This window comes from Somniosus microcephalus, chromosome 11, assembly GCF_052327205.1.
Source record: "Somniosus microcephalus isolate GS21.2 chromosome 11, FLI_Smic_1.0, whole genome shotgun sequence".
Taxonomy (NCBI): domain Eukaryota; kingdom Metazoa; phylum Chordata; class Chondrichthyes; order Squaliformes; family Somniosidae; genus Somniosus; species Somniosus microcephalus.
Window position 1 is genome coordinate 81,356,369 of NC_140997.1, and position 20,542 is coordinate 81,376,910.

Below are 20,542 nucleotides of genomic sequence, written 5' to 3' on the forward strand. Positions count from 1 at the left end.
CTATGGATTGAAAGTCCATCTAAGTTACTTCAGACTTCGGGTTACTTGAACAACTTCTTCTTCACTGCCACGGCTTCTTGTTGGGCGACTTCAGGCTTCCATTTCTTCAAGAACTTTCTTCTACGAGGAACGAACGAAGGGCGGACGGTGCCCAGATCGGCGCCTCTTCCACTTCGGCAGATCGATGAAAACGTTTTCGTCTTTTTAAAGACGGACGGTTTCGGTAAAAGGACAACGTGGTCGGTGTTCAGCCAAACAAGGCTCGGCCACGACGAGAAGACGACGAGGGTGGCCCGGGTACTGGGGTCGGGAGATCATCGACGACCCAGGCCGACGGAGAAGAAACCCTCTGGAGGACTGGCGATCTAGGCCACAAGATTCTCCCATGTGCATAACCTGCATCTAGGTCTGCTCCATGAACAAAAACCCACGATTGTGGATCTCAACCTTAACGAGCGCTCATCGAGGCTGGGTCTACCCCACCGCCTCGAGGGAGGAGAGAATATCGACTGCGCCAGAAGTTTCCAAATCCACGTGACGACGGAAAGCGGTGCCAAAAAGGCTGCGAACCCCCTTTTCTCGCGATTTCGAGAGTGGTGAGCATGATCCCAAGTTCCCCAGGTCGAAACTTAGTTTAGGTATAGGGGAGGGAGTTAAGGGAAATCGTAATGTGTTTCCCCTTTTACGATGTGCCGTGTGTTCCCCATTTCCATAGAGTCAAGTTCATAAATTTGTGCATGATTGTAGTAACTTTAATCTGTGCCTATGACATGTATTTTGTAATGCTTCAAACTGTTTAAAAATAAAAGCATCCATTTCGTGCTATTCAACCTGGTCTATTGAGTTCTTTCTCTGCACTACTGTTCTCTGCACCTAAGTCCAAGGTCTAGAACCGTAGGGGGAGTGGGTCGAACCACTCAAGGGTAATTATTGCACGAAGCCTGGCAGGAGACCAGAAAGAGCAAGAGAAACCCCCTACAGGGCATTCTACAGACCACCCAACAGTGGAAGGGAAGTGGAGGAGTGTAAGCAAATATAAAATGAGTAAAAGATATCAAATAATAAACATGGGAGACTTTAATTACCCCCAAATAAACTGGCAAGAGATGAGGAAAGGGGAAAAGGAAATTGAGTTTTTAGTGTGTTCAGGACTCATTTCTTACCCAGTATGTAAAAAGTCCAACAAGAGAGGAATTGCTGCTGGACTTAGTAATGAGAAATCAACCAGAGCAGATCAGAGAAGTAAGTGTTGGGGTACATCTAGGCAATAGCGATCACAACATAATAAGGTTTAAAATTATTGAGAAAGATGTAAGTTAGACAAAGACCAAAATAACAGATTGGAATACAGGTAATTTTATGGGGATGAGAATGGAACAAGGGAAGGTAAACTATAAAAAACAGACAAGAAGATATAACAGCAGTGGGAAATATTTAAATGATCAACAGAGTTCATGTGGCAAATGTAACCCCACTATTTAAGAAAGGAGGGAGAGAGAAAACTGGGAACTCTTCTCTCTTAGGCAGTCCCTCGGAGCCGAGGATGACTTGCTTCCACATTAAAAATGAGCTCGCAGGTGACTGATTAGTCCAATGCGGGAACTACAGTCTCTGTCACAGGTGGGGCAGATGGTGGTTGAAGGGGTGGGTGGGTGGGGTGCTTGGGTTGACGTGCGCTCCTTGCGCTGACTGCGCTTGGCTTCCGCTTGCTCCCGGCGAAGAGACTCGAGGTATTCGGCGCCTTCCCGGATGCTTCTCCTCCACTTTGTGCGGTCTTGGGCCAGGGATTCCCAGGTGTCGGTGGGGATGTTATACTTTTTCAAGGAGGCTTTGAGGGTGTCCTTGAAGCGTTTCCTCTGCCCACCTGGGGCTCTCTTGCCGTGCCGTAGCTCCGAGTAGAGTGCTTGTTTTGGGAGTCTCGTATCGGGCATGCGGACAATGTGACCCGTCCATCGGAGCTGATTGAGCGTGGTCAGAGCTTCAATGCTGGGGATGTTGGCCTGAGCAAGAACACAGACGTTGGTGCGCCTATCCTGCCAATGGATTTGCAGGATCTTGCGGAGGCAGCGTTGGTGGTACCTCTCCAGTGCTTTGAGGTGCCTGCTGTGCATGGTCCATGTCTCTGAGGCATACAGCAGGGCAGGTATCACTGCTGCCCTGTAGACCATGAGCTTAGTGCCGGGTTTGAGGTCCTGGTCTTCAAACACTCTCTACCTCAGGCGACCGAAGGCTGCACTGGCACACTGAAGGCGGTGTTGGACTTAGTCGTCGACGTCTGCCCTTGTTGACAGTAGGCTCCCGAGGTATGGAAAGTGGTCCACGTTGTCCAAGGCCTTGTCGTGGATTTTGATAATCGGGGGCAGCACTGTGTGGCGGGGGTCAGGTTGGTAGAGGACCTTTGTCTTACAGATGTTTAGTGTAAGGCCTATGCTCTCGTATGCTTCAGTGAAGGTGTTTACGATGGTTTGGAGTTCGACCTCCGAGTGAGCGCAGATGCAAGCATCGTCTGCGTACTGTAATTCGACGACAGTGGATGGGACGACCTTGGATCTGGACTGGAGGTGACGGAGGTTGAACAGTTTCCCGTTTGTTCTGTAAATTAGCTCCACTCCAGTGCGGAGCTTACTGAGGGCGAGATGGAGCATTGCAGCAAGGAAGATTGAGAAGAACGTTGGTGCGATGACACAGCCTTGCTTGACCCCGGTTCGTACATGAATTGGGTCTGTGGTGGAACCGTTGGTCAGGATCACGGCTTGCATGTCGTCGTGAAGCAGGCGGAGGATAGTGACAAACTTTTGAGGGCAGCCAAATTTGAGGAGGACACTCCATAATCCCTCACAGTTGACAGTGTCGAAGGCCTTTGTGAGATCGAAGAAGGCCATGTACAGCGGTTGGTGCTGTTCCCTGCATTTCTCTTGTAATTGACGTGTGGTGAAGATCATGTCCATTGTGCCCCTTAGTGGACGGAATCCGCATTGCGACTCTGGGCGGAATCCGAATTGCGACTCTGGGAGGAGCTCTTCGGCCACTGGGAGAAGGCGATTGAGGATTCTTGCGATGACTTTCCCTGTGGCAGATAGCAGGGAAACTCCTCTGTAATTACCGCAATCGGACTTGTCACCTTTCTTGAAGATGGTCACAATTACGGCGTCTGAGATCCCGTGGCATGCTCTCTGATATATTCATTCCATGAAAAGCGACGAGTTAAGATAGTAACTATAGGTTTTTATTGGCTAAACAACAGAGCCCACCCTCGTGGGTGATCAGTTCCAACAAGGAAGAATACTAGCCAATCAGTCACCTTTATACCTGGGCAAGCAGGTGGAGCCATGGGCGGAGTCAGCTGAGGTATGCCTAGGTATAACAGCGTGCGTGGCAAGAGGTAACCTTGTGTAGTGATAACAACAGTGTAAACAGTGATAACAACAGTGTAACAATAGCGAACGGTTGTGAACGATAACAGTGGTTTACCACACTCTCCTCCTTCCAGATAAGAGAAATGAGTTCATGAATTCGCGCCAGTCGTGCTTCTCCGCTATGCTTTAGTGCCTCGGCGGGAATTCCATCTGCTCCTGAGGCCTTGTTGTTGTTCTTCAGTTGTCGGATGGCCTTTTGAACCTCATTCCGGGCTGGGGTTGTGCTGAGATGGTGGCGGGTAGCATGCTGTGGGATGGAGTTGAGGACACTCGTGTCGAAGACAGAGTCGTGGCTAAGGAGATCTTCGAAGTGCTCCTTCCAGCGGGCACTGACTGCTTCCCTGTCCTTGATGAGTACCTCTCCATTCTTGGCCCGCAGTGGGGAAGGGCCTTGGGTGCTTGGGCCGTAGATGGTCTTGACTGCGCTAAAGAATCCATGCATGTCGTGTTAGTACAGACCAGTTAGCCTGACATCAGCAGTAGTGAAAATGCTAGAATCTATTATTAAGGATGTGGTAACAGGGCACTTAGAAAATAATAATAAAATTGGGCAGAGTCAACACGGGTTTATGAAAGGGAAATCGTGTTTGACAAATCTGTTTTTTTGAGGTTGTAACTAGCAGAATAGATAAGGGGGAACCAGTGGATGTGGTGTATTTGGATTTTCAGAAGGCATTCGATAAGGTACCATACAAGAGGTTATTAAACAAAATTGGGGCTCATGGGATTGGGGGTAATATACTAGCATGGATTGAGGATTGGTTAAAGGACACAAAACAGAATAGGAATAAACAGGTCATTTTGGGGTTGGCAGGCTGTAACTAGTGGGGTACCGCAAGGATCAGTGCTTGGGCTTCAGCTATTCGCAATCTACATCAATGATTTGGATGAGGGGACCAAATATAATATATCCAAGTTTGCTGATGATACAAAGCTGGCTGGGAATGTAAGTTGTGAGGAGGATGCAAGGAGACTTCAAGGGGATATAGATAAGTTAAGTGAGTGGGCAAGAACATGGCAAATGGAATATGTGAAGAAATCCACTTTGGGAGGGAAATTTTTTTAAATGGTGAGAGATTGGGAAATGTTGGTGTTCAGAGGGACCTGGGTGTCCTTGTACACGAATCACTGAAAGTTAACATGCAGGTACAGCCAGCAATTCAGAAAGCAAATGGTATGTTGGCCTTTATTACAAGAGGATTTGAGTATAAGAGTAAAGACGTCTTACTGCAATTACATAGGGCCCTGGTGAGACCACACCTGGGGCTAGATTTTCAGTATAGACAGTTTTGGGGCGCTAACCTTAGCGCCCGCCCCAAAGTAGCGCCCCGTTGCCGGAAATTCAGTGGCTTCGCCCTAAGAGGTTGGTGGAGCGCTAAAAGAGGCGTTCCACTACTATCTTTAGGCGCTAAGCCGGCGGTGCAGAGCGCAACACCCGCGTTCGGGCGCAGCGTCTGGGGGGGAAACAGGAGGAGGAGAGACGAAGAAGAAGAAGAAGAAGGAGGAGGAGGAGAGACGAAGAAGAAGAAGAAGAAGAAGAAGAAGAAGAAGAAGGAGGAGGAGGAGGAGAGACGAAGAAGAAGAAGAAGAAGAAGGAGGAGGAGGAGAGACGAAGAAGAAGAAGAAGGAGGAGGAGAGACGAAGAAGAAGAAGAAGAAGAAGAAGGAGGAGGAGAGACGAAGAAGAAGAAGAAGGAGAGACGAAGAAGAAGGAGAGACGAAGAGGAGGAGGAGGAGGGAGGAGGGAGGAGGGAGGAGGGAGGAGGAGGCCGGAAACAAATAAACCGTTCACAACAACACACTGGAACCTTCCACACAACACATGCAGACTGCCTTTTATAGTGCAGGAGGAGTGCCCTTTAATTTGCGCTCCCCAGGGTGTGTTGCGTTCCATTTTACAAACGCTCTGGACGCCAGCCGCACAATCGGGCGGTCCGACTGAAGTTTGGATTCGGGGCGGCCAAAGGGCGTTGCACGAGGATGTGGCGTCATTTTCTGCGCGCGCATCCGGGCGGCCGCTAAACTTTGCGCCGGCGCTAACGGGCAACTTAATTTGGGGCGGGGCGCAAACTGCGCTGCGCCCGGCCGCTACACGCATAGCGCCCGAAAATCACTTCTCTTAAGGCGCTAACTGCTGGCGCAAGCAACTGAAAATCTAGCCCCTGGAGTATTGTGTACAGTTTTGGTCTCCTTACCTAAGGAAGGATATATTTGCCATAGAGGGAGTGCAACGAAGGTTCACCAGACTGGATGGGGAGATTGTCCTATGAGGAGAGATTGAGTAGACTAGGCATATATTCTCGAGTTCAAAAGAATGAGAGGTGATCTCACTGAAACATACAAAATTCTTACAGGATTTGACAGGGTAGATGCAGGGAGGATGTTTCCCCTGGCTGGGGAGTCCAGAACCAGGGGCCACAGTCTCAGAATAAGGGGTCGACCATTTAGGACTGAGATGAAGAGGAATTTCTTCATTCAGAAGGTGGCGAATCTTTGGAATTCTCTACCCCAGGGGGCTGTGCAGGCTCAGTCGGAGTATATTCAAGGCAGAGATCGATACATTTTTGAATATTAAGGGAATTAAGGGATAATGGGATAGTGCAGGAAAGTGGAGATGAAGTAGAAGATCAGCCATGATCTTATTGAATGGCGGAGCAGGCTCGAAAGGCCAAATGGCCTACTCCTGCTCCTATTTCTTATGTTAATAAATTCCGCTAAAAAAACTAGCTAATAATGAAACACCATGGATGAATAAAGAGAAAGGGGTAAAATTGAAGCTAAGGAAAAAAGGCATACACTAAGTACATAGACAATAAAGGAGGTTAACAAAGGGAATACAAAGAGGTTAGGAACTACAAAAATGAATGATCAAGGAATATAAAATTAAACCGTAAAGTATTCTACAGACACAAGTAACAAACGAAAAATCAGATAGGGACACTAAAGGATGCATAAGATAAACTTACATGAGTTATTACAGTTACATGGATAGAAAAATGGCAGAAATATTGAATAATTACTTTGCTTCAGTATTTACCAGGGAGACTAAAAAGGTGGACATGACATTAGAAGTTATCAAAAAAGATGTAAAGACATTTAAGATAGAAAGGGGGAAGATAGTCGATAAACTAATCTAACTTGAGAGGATAAACCAGAGTCAGGATGGACTGTATCAGCGCATATTAAAAGTAGTTAGGGAAGAGATAGCAGACGCACTATTACATATGTCTAAAAGTTCTTTAGAAAACGGAATAGTGCCAGAAGACTGGCAGATGCTAATGGTTTTCTTATATTTAAAAAGGGAGATAGAATAAATCCATTGAACTATAGACCAGTTAGCTTAATGTCGATTGTAGTAAAGATAATGGAACCTTCACTCAAAATTGTAACAGAAAAACATCTAGAAACTGAAAATATAGTAAGGAGCAAAGTTTCTTTTAAGCTATGGGGCCACATGGCACTCTGGAGCTCCCATGCATCCAGCTCACTGGCTTATAAATGGGAAAAATCACACATGCGCGTGTTTTGAATGGGCTGCGCCACGGGCTGCGCACCCAAAAAATATTAAAGGGAACACTGGTAAAGAGTAGTCAGCACAGATTCAAATTTAAGCCAGCTGTTCCAGATTCTGCTATCTGCGCAGGAGTTAAATTTACTCAGGAGCAGGGGATCCAGGTGCAATGCATAGCGTCCCGACAGATGGAGGTTCATCGCTCTGACATCTCAAAATTTTAATACCATCCTCCTAGAAGGCGGCTAGGCAACCAGTTCATTGATACCAGCTGAGAAGGACAAGGTTGTAGAAGTTCTAGAAACAGTGCTACTTACAAGTTTATAGACTTCAATTTATTCAAGAGATTGGCTCTCTGATGCTGATCATTTGTCAGTCATCTAAAAAGTCTAATCCTAAATTAATCTCAACAATTTATATCAATCTCAAACACTGATCTCAACTGTAAATTTATAATCAACAAGCACTTAATGCTGAATTATTGACATAATAACTGAACTGGAGAAATGGTGCAAGAGGGAGGGCTTCAGATTCCTGGTGCATTGGGACCAGTTCTGGGGCAGGAGGGATCTATACAACAATGGCCCAGAAAATCGGGTCGGGGGCTTCCTGCGGGTGCAAGCCCCCGACCTGCACTTACCTAGCGCGCCGGCCGTTGAGCTGTGGGCCCCCGTGGAATTCCGATCCTGGGCCTGCTCCAGCTGCCGGCGCGCAGTGCTTGCGTATCCCAGGGGCGCAGTTAGTTCGATGCGTCCCCTGGGATCACGTGGGCCATGGGGAGCCAATCGGAGCAGGGAATGCTACATTCATAAGATTGACAGGAAGAGCTGTCAAAGCTTATAAATACCACGGCCCCAAAACATCACCTGTGGAGGCCCAAATTTCTGGGCCATAATTTGCATTTATATAGCACCTTTAATGTAGTAAAATGTCCTAAGGCGCTTCACAGCAGCATAATTAGACAAACTTTGACACAGAGCCAAAGGAGAAGTTATTAGGATGGGTGACCAAAAGCTTGATCAAAAAGGTAGGTTTTAAGAAGTGTCTTAAAGGAGAGAGGGGGAATTCCAGAGCTTAGGGCAGACACAGCTGAAGGCACAGCCACCAATGGCGAGGAGTAGGAAGTGGGGTATGAACGAGAGGCCAGAGTTGGAGGAACAGAGTTCTCAGAGGGTTGTAGAGGTGGAGACGATTACAGAGATAGGGAGGGGTGAAACCAGGAAGAGATTTGAACATAAGGATGAGAATTTTAAAATTGAGGCGTTGGTGGAGCGGGAGCCAATGTAGGTCAGCAACCACAGGGATAAAGGGTGAACGGGACTTGGTGCAGGTTAGGATACAGGCAGCAGAGCTTTCGATGAGCTGCAGTTTATAAAGGGGGGAAAAATGGGAAGCCATCCAGGACAGCATTAGAATAATTAAGTCTGGAGGTAAGAATAGCCATGGATGAAGGGTTTCAACAACTGATGGGCTGAGGCAGCAGCAGAATGGGCAATATTACAGAGTTGATGGTAGACGGTCTTTGTGATGGAGAGGATATGGGGTCGGAGGCTCAGCACCGGGTCAAATGCACCTGAACAGGGCTGTGGCCAAGGTCCTTGCGGGGAGGTTAACTAGTGCCGTGGGGGTGGGTTTAAACTAATTTAACAGCAGTCGGGGAACTAAGATAAAGAAGTGGAGAAACAAGGTGCATAGTAGACTGGGAGAGACAAACAAAATAAGATTAAATAGTCCAGAAAGAGGAGGGATCAGACAGGGGAGAAATACAAAGCAGAAGAAGGTGGGTTTAGAGTGCATGTATGTAAATGCACAATGTGTAACTAACAGGGTTAGTGAGCTGCAGGCACAAAATTGCCACCCGGGGTACTGCTATAATGACAATGATGAAGACCTGGCTCATATTTGCGCAGGAATGGGAACTAAATATTCCTGGCTTTTTTTTTTTTTAATTCATTGATGGGATGTGGGCGTCGCTGGCTAGGCCTGCATTTAGTGCCCAACCCTAATTGCCCTCGAGAAGATGGTGGTGAGCCGCCTTCTTGAACCGTTGCAGTCCATATGGTATAGGTACACCCACAATGCTGTTAGGAAGGGAGTGCCAGGATTTTGGCCCAGCAACAGTGAAGGAACGGCAATACAGGTCCAAGTCAGGATGGTGTTTGGCTTGAAGGGGAACTTGTAGGTGGTGATGTTCCCGTGCGTCTGCTGCCCTTGTCCTTCTAAGTGGTAGAGGTCGCGGGTTTGGAAGGTGCTGTTGAAGGAGCTTTGGCGAGTTGCTGCAGTGCATCTTGTAGATGGTACACACTGCAGCCACAGTGCGCCGGTGGTGGAGGGAGTGAATGTTGAAGGTGGTGGATGGGGTGCCAATCAAACAGGCTGCTTTATCCTGAATGGTGTCGAGCTTCTTGAGTGTTGTTGGAACTGCACTCATCCAGGCAAGTGGAGAGTATTCCATCACACTCCTGACTTGTGCCTTGTAGATGGTGGAAAGCCTTTGGGGAGTCAGGAGGTGAGACACTCGCCGCAGAATTCCCAGCCTCTGGCCTGCTCTTGTAGCCACAGTGTTTATATGGCTGGTCCAGTTCAGTTTCTGATCAATGGTAACCCCCAGGATGTTGATAGTGGGGGATTCAGCGATGGTAATGCCATTGAATGTCAAGGGGAGATGGTTAGAGTCTCGCTTGTTGGAGATGGTCATTGCCTGGCACTTGTGGTGCGAATGTTACTTGCCACTTGTCAGCCCAAGTCTGAATGTTGTCCAGGTCTTGCTGCATATGGACACGGACTGCGTCAGCATCTGACGAGTCTCGAATGGTGCTGAACAGTGTGCAATCATCAGCGAACATCCCCACTTCTGACCTTATGATGGAGGGAAGGTCATTGATGAAATAGCTGAAGATGGTTGGGCCTAGGACACTGCCCTGAGGAACTCCTGCAGTGATGTCATGTGATTGAGATGAATGACCTCCAACAACCACAGCCAACTTCCTTTGTGCTAGGTACGATTACAACCAATGGAGAGTTTTCCCCTTGATTCCCATTGACTTCAGTTTTGCTAGGGCTCCTTGATGCCACACTCGATCAAATGCTGCCTTGATGTCAAGGGCAGTCACTCTCACCTCACCTCTTGAGTTCAGCTCTTTTGTCCATGTTGGGACCAAGGCTGTAATGAGGTCAGGAGCTGAGTGGCCCTGGCGGAACCCAAGCTGGGCGTCAGTTAGCAGGTTATTGCTGAGTAAGTGCCGCTTGATAGCACTGTCAACAACACCTTCCATCACTTTGCTGATGATTGAGAGTAGACTGATGGGACGGTAATTGGCCGGGTCGGATTTATGCTGCTTTTTGTAGCCAGGACATACTTGGGCAATTTTCCACATTGCCAGGTAGATGCCAGTGTTGTAGCTGTACTGGAACTGCTTGGCTAGGGGCGCAGCTAGTTCTGGAGCACAAGTCTTCAGTACTATTGCCGGAATGTTGTCAGGACCCATAGCCTTTGCAGTATCCAGTGTCTTCAGCTGTTTCTTGACATCACGTGGAGTGAACTGAATGGGCTGAAGACTGGCATCTGTGATGCTGGGGACCTCAGGAGGAGGCCGAGATGGATCATCCACTCGGCACTTCTGGCTGAAGATAGTTGCAAATGCTTCAGCCTTGTCTTTTGCACTCACGTGCTGGGCTCCACCATCATTGAGGATGGGGATATTTTTGGAGCCTCCTCCTCCTGTTAACTGTTTAATTGTCCACCACCACTCACGACTGGATGTGGCAGGACTGCAGAGCTTTGATTTGATCCGATGGTTGTGAGATCGCAGCGGTTGGGGTTGGCAGATACTGTTACAGCCCTGAACAGGAATGATGTGCTTGAGGGTTAAAAGACAAAATCTATTTGCTTAGATTTGCAAAGGAGATGAAGAACCGTTACTCTGCTGACTGCCAAATAGTGGGAATTATGAGGAGAAAATCTGCAAACAAATTTCAAAAAGATGAAAAATCAATCGAGTGATAATGGGGAGACATCAATTATCCGAATATAGACTGGGAAAAGAACAGTGTAAAAGGGCAAGCAGGGGGAAGAAATCCTTAAATGTGTACAAGAAACCTCGGAGTCCACATCACGGAAGTCCTCTCCTGGTCCCTCAATACCTCCTCTCTGGTGAAGAAGGCCCAGCAGCGCCTATATTTCCCAAGGAGGCTGAAGAGATGTAACCTGTCACCCCTGATCCTCTCTAACTTTTACCGATGCACAATAGAGAGCATCCTGACGAACTGTATCACAGTATGGTATGGCAGCTGTAGCTACTATGACCGGAAAGCCCTGCAGCGGGTAGTCAAAACTGCCCAACGCATTACCGGCACCCGGCTACTGACCATAGAGCACATATACCAGAAACGCTATTTACGGAGGTCACGGTCCATCATCAAAGACCCTACCCACCCCAGCCACAGTCTGTTCGCCCTCCTGCCATCTGGGAGACGCTACAGATGCATTCGCACCCGTACGACCAGATTTAGGAACAGCTTCTTTCCCAGGGCTGTCATCCTACTGAACTCCACAAATAAACTCTAAAGCCTGCACATCTGCCAATGCACTTTATTATGGTTATGTTTATGTTAATGTATTACAAGCCAAATGTATGTTGAATGTTTAAATGTCTTAATCTAAATGTACACTCTCGGGAGCCGCAAGCCTACATTTCGTTGTACTGCACTTGTGCACTAACAATGACAATAAAGTTGATTATGATTATTATGATCCTTGATCAGTATGTTTCCAGCCCACCGAGCTGGATCTAGTTCTGGGGAATGAAGTGGGGCAAGTTTCAGTGGGAGAATATTTAGCAAACTGATCACAATATGATTAGGTTTCGAGTAGTTCTGGAAAAGGACAAGGAACAATCAAAGGTGAAGATATTCAACTGGAAGAGGGCTAATTTCAGTGAGTTGAAAAGGGATCTGAAAAGGATGCAGAAAGTGCAGAGGAGAACTAAAAAAAAAAGAAATGAGTGGCAAAGCGATATGAGAAAAGATTAACATAAAAGGGAACACTAAACATTTTATAAAGAGTAAAAAGATAATCCAAGGAAGGGTGGGGCCAATTAAGGATCAAAAAGGAGATCTTGTGGAGACAGGACATGGCTGAGATACTAAATAAGTATTTTGCAATTATCTTTAATAAAGGAGGGAGGATGTTGCTAATGTCACAGTAAAGGAGGACGGGGTGGAGAAATTAGATAGGATAATAGGTAACAAGATATTTAACGTGTTGGCTGTGCTCAAAGTAGGAAAGTCACCCAGTCCAGATGGGATGCATCCTAGGTTGCTGAGATAGGCAAGGGTGGAAATAGCAGAGGCTTTGGTCACAATCTTTCAATACACATTGGATATGGGAATGGTGCAAGAGCACTGGAGGGTTGCAAATGTTACACCCCTGTTTAAAAAAGGGAAGAGGGATAAACCAGGCAATGACAGGCCAGTCAGCCTAAAGTTGGAAACTTCTAGAGACCATAATCCGCAACAAAATGAATTGTCATTTGGAAGGACATGGGTTAATAAACGACAGCCAACGTGGATTTGTTAAAGGTAAATCATGTCTGACAGAGGCTTGATAAAGGTGGTGCAGTTGATGTTGTGTACGTGGACTTTCAAAAGGCATTTGGTAAAAGTGCCACGTAATAGACTTGTTAGCAAAATTGAAACCTTTGGGATTAAAGGGTTAGTGGCAGCGTGGATACAAAATTGGATAAGAGACAGAAAGCAGAGAGTAGTGGTGAACGGTTGTTTTTCAGACCGAATAGAAATATACAGTGGTGTCCCCCAGGGATCTGTATTAGGACCACTACTCTTTTTCATGACTTGGACATACAGAGCATAATTTCAATGTTTGCAGATGACACAAACTTGTAAATGTAGTAAACAGTGAAGAGAATAGTAGCAGACTTCAGGAGGACATAGGCAGATTGGTGAAATGGGCAGACACATGGCAGATGGCTGCAGAAAAGTGTGAAGTGAAGCATTTTGGAAGGAAGCATAGGAGGCGGTATAAACTAAGTGGTACAATTTTGAAGTAGGTACAGTAGAGAGACCGGGGGTGCGTGTACACAAGTCCTTGACGGTGGCAGGACAAGTTGAGAAGGCTGTTAAAAAAACATACGGGATAATTGGCTTTATAAATAGAGGCTTAGGGCTCGATTTTCCAAGCCCCGAGGAGGCGGGCCAGCACGTAAAATCAGAGAAAGTGGGGGCGAATGGCAAACCCACCCCATGCCCTTTTGCCAGGAGGATGTGCAGCTTCGGGTCCCGTCTCCTGGAGGCGGGAAAGGCTTTTAACCCTTTTAACTGCCTGTTAACAGGTAGAAAAAAGGGATTAGTGCCATTTTACCTTCGCGGCTTCCCGACCTCGGAGAACCCCGCCGGGTTGGAGGAGACGTGGAGGAGTTCTGTGGTGGTTGGAGGCACCTGGAAGTAAGGTGTAGAGGTGAGTGATGGGTGCAAGTGTGGAGTGGCAAGTATGCAAGGTGAGTGATAAGTTTAAAAAATTTAAAAAAGTGTTCACTTACCTTTTTTTTTTTACTTCTATAGCCTTTAGCCATGCTGGATCGGGAGAGCGGACATCCACCTGGTCAATTTCAGGTAATGGCTGATGGACCCTCCGATCCATCAGACATCTGAAATTTACTTTTTTACAATGTTTTTTTCAGTCCTCACCACAAAAACTAATCAAACTCAAGAGAATGTCAGTGTTTGACTGCTTCACAGAGCTGTCAAACGCTGTCATTTCTTCTTTCAAGAAGTCTTGACAGATAGCACGTCTGACGTTGACGTGATCCGTCAGGGACTTCTTCCCTAATTGGCTTGCTGAGCCCGCAGGGCGGGCTTAACAAGCTCAAACAGGGGAAAATCCTTCCGAATGGTCAGGCGAGGATGGAGGCGGGACATTTACACAAGCAGCAGTCCTGCCTCCATTGACAAAATCCAGCCCTTAGAGTACAAACGTAAGGAAGTTATGACAAACCTTTATAAATCACTGGTTAGGCCTCAGCTGGAGTACTGTGTCCAATTCTAGGCACCACACTTTGGAAAGGATGTCAAGGCCTTTAGAGGGTGCAGCGGAAATTTACTAGAATGGTATCAGGGATGAGGAAATTCAGTTATATGGAGAGACTGGAGAAGCTGAGCTTATTTTCCTTAGAGCAGAGAAGGTTAAAGGAAGATTTAATAGATGTGTTCAAAATTATGAGGTGTTTTGATAGAGTAAATTGGGAGAAACTGTTTCCACTGGCAGGTTGAGCAGCAACCAGAAGACACAGATTTAAGATAACTGGCAAAGGAACCAGAGAAGGAGGGGATGAGATTTATTTATTTTTTACACAATTTGTTATGACCTAGGGCAGTAAAGCAGATAGAGAGTAACTTTGAAAAGGGAATTGGATACATACTTGACAAGGAACAATGTGCAGGGCTATGGGGAAAGAGCACGGGGAGTGGGCCTAACTGGACAGCTCTTTCAAAGAGCCAGCACAGGCACAGTGGGCAAAACTGCCTCCTTCTGTGCTGTGAGATTCGATGTCACTGGTGCATGCCTGATAGGAACCGCATGTGTAGAAATTGACGGCTGTCGTCAACCTTATGGCCACTGACAAGGCCCTGTGGGAAATGATGTCCTTTTATGAACATCATACATCAATAGTACAGAGCTTTCCTAATAGAGGAATGCTGAAGTTAGAGGAATTAGACACAAACAGCAACATTAATTAGTTCAAAGTCCTCAGGGTTCAGATAATACTTATAAACTATTCTAGTTTTGCATCTGGAAGTATTGATTAGATCACAGTCTTGTACTTGCAGCCATCCCATATTCTGTACAAGTATGACTTCCTATGCGCCAGTAAGAAAACTGCCAACCTATAAGAATGAACTCTGATGAAGGGTCCCAGACCTGAAACGTTGACTCCGTTTCTCTCCACGGATGCTGCCTGGCCTGCTGAGTATTTCCAGCATTTTCTGTTGTTATTTCAGATTTCCAGCATCCGCAGTATTTTGCTATTGTATAAGAATGAACTGCTACCTGTTGCGATAATGATATCTGATTGAAGCTCTGCAACTTGTTCCTGTGTAACTTCTGCCCATTCCAGTCCAACAACAGTAAGTTTTGATCTCTGGGTTTCTTCAGATCCATTGTTACTCTTGGCCTCTACTTCACAATCTTTTGGCTTCCAGGTGTCTGAATCTAGCGGCAGACCATTACTAAGAATATTCTTCCGGAGTTGCTGAAGCACGTTTAGATGACAGTCACTGAATATATATTGTTTGGGGGTGCACGTCTTGCAGATGGCAATTCCAGTGAGGCCAATTCCACTACCCAACTCCAAAATGGTCCTGATACAGACAAAGCTAACAATTACTTCCTTCAAAAATAGATGAGCAGCACGTTAATGGTTGATAATCTAAACAAAATATTGAATTAGGTTATAACAGCTATAAGCACTTTCCATTTAGTATGTAATCTTGAATACTGCAATACCCCATTGAGTTATGTAACTGTAAATGACAGATACTTAAAACATATATTTGTACTATATAAAAATAGAAAAGTCACAACTCAATATATTGGTGAACCGCCATGGAGTGGTATTAGGTGAAGAATTTCCCAGGATTCCTCAGACAGGGAGTTTCCAATCTCAGCAATCACATTTGGTGTGTTACGTACAGAAACATCACAGAGCAAGTCACTCCAGGCCATGACCATACACCTCCTGGTAACTTGCTAAAGAGCAGCACTGGCAGAGGTGCAGTCACTTCTTGCCTTGGTAAAATGGGAGTACTGAAAGATGGGAAGAACATAACTTAAAAAAGGGATAAAATATACTTTAAGTACAAGACAATCAGAGAAATTCTAACCTGCAATTAAAGACCTCAAAGTTTTCCATCGCCCATTCTGCAAAGTACAGTGCAGCTTCCCATGTGACCAGACCAGTGGTTCCTTCAGAGATTATTGCCACGTTTTCAGCCAGTCTAATATTCTCTCCTGACAACTGAATAATGATTTTTTTTAAAGTCAGAAGCACTGAAAGATATTTTCCCACTGCTCATTTCTGTGCAATCAGATCACGTGGACAATAGAAAGTTATTACATACATTTTTCTTAACAAGCAAACAATAAAAAAAGGCCAATTATAAACAGAAACAGTACTTTTCATTATACCTAAACATCTGCTTATATGTAGAGATGTTAATTATAGAATATTACAGCACAGAAACAGGTCATTCAGCTGTGTACAAGATCAACATTACATCCTTGCTCTTATATAAAAATATATATATAAAACCTATGATTCTGTTAGCATACATAAGGCCAAAAAAAGGCTGTGATTTTTAATTACCTGTGTATCTGTACTCCAACATCATTCCACTCTCCGTTTCATTTAAAATCTTAGTTTTTCTTTTCCATATTTTTTCAAAATATACATCATCATATTTATCTGTACTAAAACACATCTGCCATCTATCTGCCCATCCCAACAGCCTTTCTGTCTCCCAGCGGACTTTTTGCACCCATTATTCCAATTTGGTATCATCAGCAGATTTCAATATTGTTCCCTTATTCCTCAATTCAGATTATTTACGTGTACAGTAAGGGAGTGTCACCCCATGCAGACCCCTGTAAAACACCATGGCCGGTATTTTCCCCTAAAAATAACCGTGTAGGTTTGGAGCGTGGGGGCAGTTAAATTGTTAAAAATGGGAGTCCCGACTTGATCCCGCCTCCAAGCCGCCCACTTCCGGTTTTGACGGAAGCGAGACGGGCGAGCAACCTGCTCCCAGGGGGCAGTACGTCAATTTAAATATTGTAATGAGGACTGGAAGCCTCTTTTTTCACCTCCATTTTGAATTTAGCTGCCTGTGGATGGGTTTCATACAATTTTTGAAACCCGGCAGTTAAACCGAGGCGGGGACGGCTGGATCTAGGAGGCAAGTGGCTTTATACCTACCCCCTGAACCCAGGGTCCCTGCTGAGCCCACCCTCCGTGATCGGAGACCCCCCTCACGAGGCCGCCGATCGCCTTCTCAGGCCTCCGATGCCCACCATGAGGCCTCTTCTCCCCCTCCCACCACCCCACCGACGATGCTGAGGCCGGGCACAATCCTCCGGTGGCCTGCCCCGATCCTCTCTCCCTCCCTGCTGATCCCCGGCCGACACCCCGCCAATCCCCGTGATCCCCGATTGCCGACCCCCCTCCTGCGATCCCTCCCCCTTGCATCTGAGGCCTAACTGCCCGCAGCCAGCCAGCCTCTCAAGCTGGCTGGCTGCGGGCGGGAATCCGAGGCCTCACGTGCAAATCAGGCCCTGCCTTTAAAGTCAACATGGCCTGCGGGAAAACCACTCCCCCCCCCCCCCCCCCCCCCCGGGTTTCCCTCCTGCCTCGGTGGCCCCTCGCCCCCAACCCGCCTACAGAAAATTCCGGCCCATGTCCCTTCATAGAATCATTCGGCCTACCGTGTCTGTGTTGGCTCTTTGAAAGCACTAACCAATTAGGCCCACGCCCCTCCTCTTATTGTTTCCAGTGGCAGAAGGGTCGGTAACCAGAGGACACAGATTTAAGGGAGCTGACAAAAGAACCAGAGGCGACATGAGGAAAAAAAATTATGCAGCGAGTTATGATGATCTGGAATGTCTTGCCTGAAAGGGTGGTGGAAGCAGATTCAATGGTAAGCTTCAAAAGGAAATTGGATAAATATTTGAAGGGGAAAGATTTGCAGGGCCTAATTAGATAGCTCTTCCAAAGAGTCAGCACAGGCACAATGGGCTGAACGGCCATCTTCTGCACTGTATGATTCTATGTTACGGAAGAAAGAAGGTAGCTGTACTAATTGGAGATAAAATAATGGCAGTAGAATAAAGGGACTTAACTACCATCAAGATAGAAACTGAATTTATATAGATTGAGACAAAGGATGAGAAGGGATCGATCACACTAATAGTGTACTACAGACCACCTAATAGTGGTAGGGAAGTGGAGGGAGAAATATGTCGGCAAATCTATGAAATTAGTAAAATAGGAACATAGGAACAGGAGTAGGCCATTCAGCCCCTCGAGCCTGCTCCGCCATTCAATGAGATCATGGCTGATCTGCGACCTAACTCCATATACCCGCCTTTGGCCCATATCCCTTAATACCTCTGGTTAACAGAAAGCTATCAATCTCCGATTTAAAATTAACAATTGATCTAGCATCAATTGCCGTTTGTGGAAGAGTGTTCTACACACAAAGGGCGGTAGAAGTTTGGAAGTGTTTCCTAATTTCACTCCTGAAAGGTCTGGCTCTAATTTTTAGACTATGCCCCCTAGTCTTAGCATCCCCAACCAGTGGAAATAGTTTCTCTCTATCTATCCTGTCGGTTCCCCTTAATAGCTTGAAAACTTCGATCAGATCACCCCATAACCTTCTAAATTCTAGGGAATACAACCCTAATTTGTGTAATCTCTCCTGGTAACTTAACCCTTGAAGTCCGGGTATCATTCTGGTAAACCTACGCTGCACTCCCTCCAAGGCCAATATATCCTTCCTAAGGAGTGGTGCCCAGAACTGCTCACAGTACTCCAAGTGTGGTCTAACCAGGGTTTTGTGTAGCTGCAGCATTACTTCTACCCACTTGTATTCTAGTCCTCAAGATATAAAGGCCAGCATCCCATTAGCCTTTTTGATTATTTTCTGTACCTGTTCATGATATTTTAATGATTATGTACCTCTCTTTGGACCTCCACCGTTTTTAGCCTTTCACCATTTTGAAAGTACCCTGTTCTATCCTTTTTAGGTCCAAAGTGAATGACCTCACATTTGCCTACATTGAAATCCATTTGCCACAGTTTTGCCCATTCACTTAATCTGTCGATATCTCTTTGTAGTCTTATGCTTTCATCTACAGTGCCATAAATCATTAATAAATACTGTGAATAGTTGAGGCCCCAACACAGATCCCTGCAGGACACCACTAGTCACCTCCTGCCAATTTGAGTACCTACCCATTATCCCTACTGCCTGCCTTCTGCCACTCAGCCAATTTCCTAACCAGGTCAATAATTTGCCCTCAATTCCGTGGGCTTCTACCTTAGTTAACAGTCTCTTATGTGGGATTTTATCAAATGCCTTCTGGAAGTCCATATAAATAACATCATAGACATTCCCTTGTCTGCTACTTTAGTCACCTCTTCAAAAAATTTAATCAGGTTTGTCAGGCATGACCTACCTTTCACAAATCCATGCTGGCTCTCTCTGATCAACTGAAAATTTGAGGTGTTCAGTCACCCTATCCTTAATTATAGACTCTAGCAATTTCCCAACAACAGATGTTAGGCTAACTGGCCTATAATTCCATGGTTTCCCTCTCTCGCCATTTTTAAATAGCGGAGTGACATGTGCAATTTTCCAATCTAAAAAGGAACCGTTCCTGAATCGAGAGGACTTTGGAAGATCATAGTTAGGGCATCTGCAATGTGCTCACCTACTTCCTTTAAAACCCTGGGATAGAAACCATCCAGTCCTGGGGATTGGTCACTCGTTAGAGTCAATATTTTCTTCATTACTGTTATTTTACTTACATTAATTTTATTGAGTATCTGTCCCTGATTTAGTTTCCTTGGGATTTCCGGCATGCTATCCTCTTCTTCTACTGTAAATACTGACGCAAAGTAATTATTCAACATGTCTGCCATTTCCTTATCATTAATAACATCACCACTTTCAGTTTTTAAGGGGCCAACATTGCTCCTGACCACCCTCTTTTTCCTAATATAATTGTAAAAAAATTGTGTATTGATTTTGGCATCCCTTGCAAGTTTCCTTTTATACTCTAGCAATTTCCCGACAACAGATGTTAGGCTAACTGGTCTATAATTCCATGGTTTCCATAGAATAATCATGAGTGATTTCAACTACCCCAAAATAAACTGGCTAGAAGAGGTAGTGAAATAGGGAAAAGGGAATGGAGTTTTTACAGTGTGTACAGGACTCCTGTCTTATCCAGTACGCAAGATGCCCAACAAGAGCGGAATCACTGCTAGATCCAGTAATGGGAAATGAGCCAGAGCAAATAAGAGAAGCAAGCATGGAGGAACATCTAGGCAATAGTGATCACAACATAATAAGTTTTAGCGTAATGATCGAGCAAGACATATGCAAGACAAAGACCAAACTAATAGATTGGAAAAAAGCTTAATTTTGAGCCTAACCCTAACTCTTTATGGTTTTTGATTATTTTCTCTCACAGTTCATGTGAGCCTTGCTAATCTTAATTTTTATGTTTTTCCTGAATATAGTCTTTATATTTGTCCTGGCTTTAATTTCTATTATTACCCGGTTAGTACCAAATACTTTTTTTTAAGTTTCAAATGTGAACTAATCTCCCTGTTGATACATAGAATCATAGAGCACAGAAGGAGGCCATTTGGCCCAATTCCCATGCTACTGAATCCGCTTCCACCACCCATTTTCAGGCAGTGCATTCCAGATCATCGGTGTCAAAAAAATTCTCATTTACCCTCTGGATCTTTTGACAATTACCTTAAATCTCTGTCCTCTGGTTACCGACCCGCTTGCAAATGGAAACAGTTTCTCCT

The 20,542-nt window shown here is 45.6% G+C and overlaps 1 protein-coding gene across 4 annotated transcripts in view; it reads right to left on the reverse strand.

Annotated features, from left to right (window-relative positions):
* The window catches only part of eef2kmt (eukaryotic elongation factor 2 lysine methyltransferase), a 73,950-nt gene that overhangs the window by 34,005 nt on the left and 19,403 nt on the right, over positions 1-20,542 (reverse strand). For all 4 annotated transcript variants that reach the window (XM_086000911.1, XM_086000909.1, XM_086000910.1 and 1 more), the window contains 2 exons: positions 15,825-15,958; positions 14,992-15,302 (listed from right to left, as the gene is read on the reverse strand). In XM_086000911.1, coding sequence (XP_085857037.1) covers positions 14,992-15,302; positions 15,825-15,958 — 445 coding nt within the window. The remainder of the gene's footprint in view (positions 1-14,991; positions 15,303-15,824; positions 15,959-20,542) is intronic.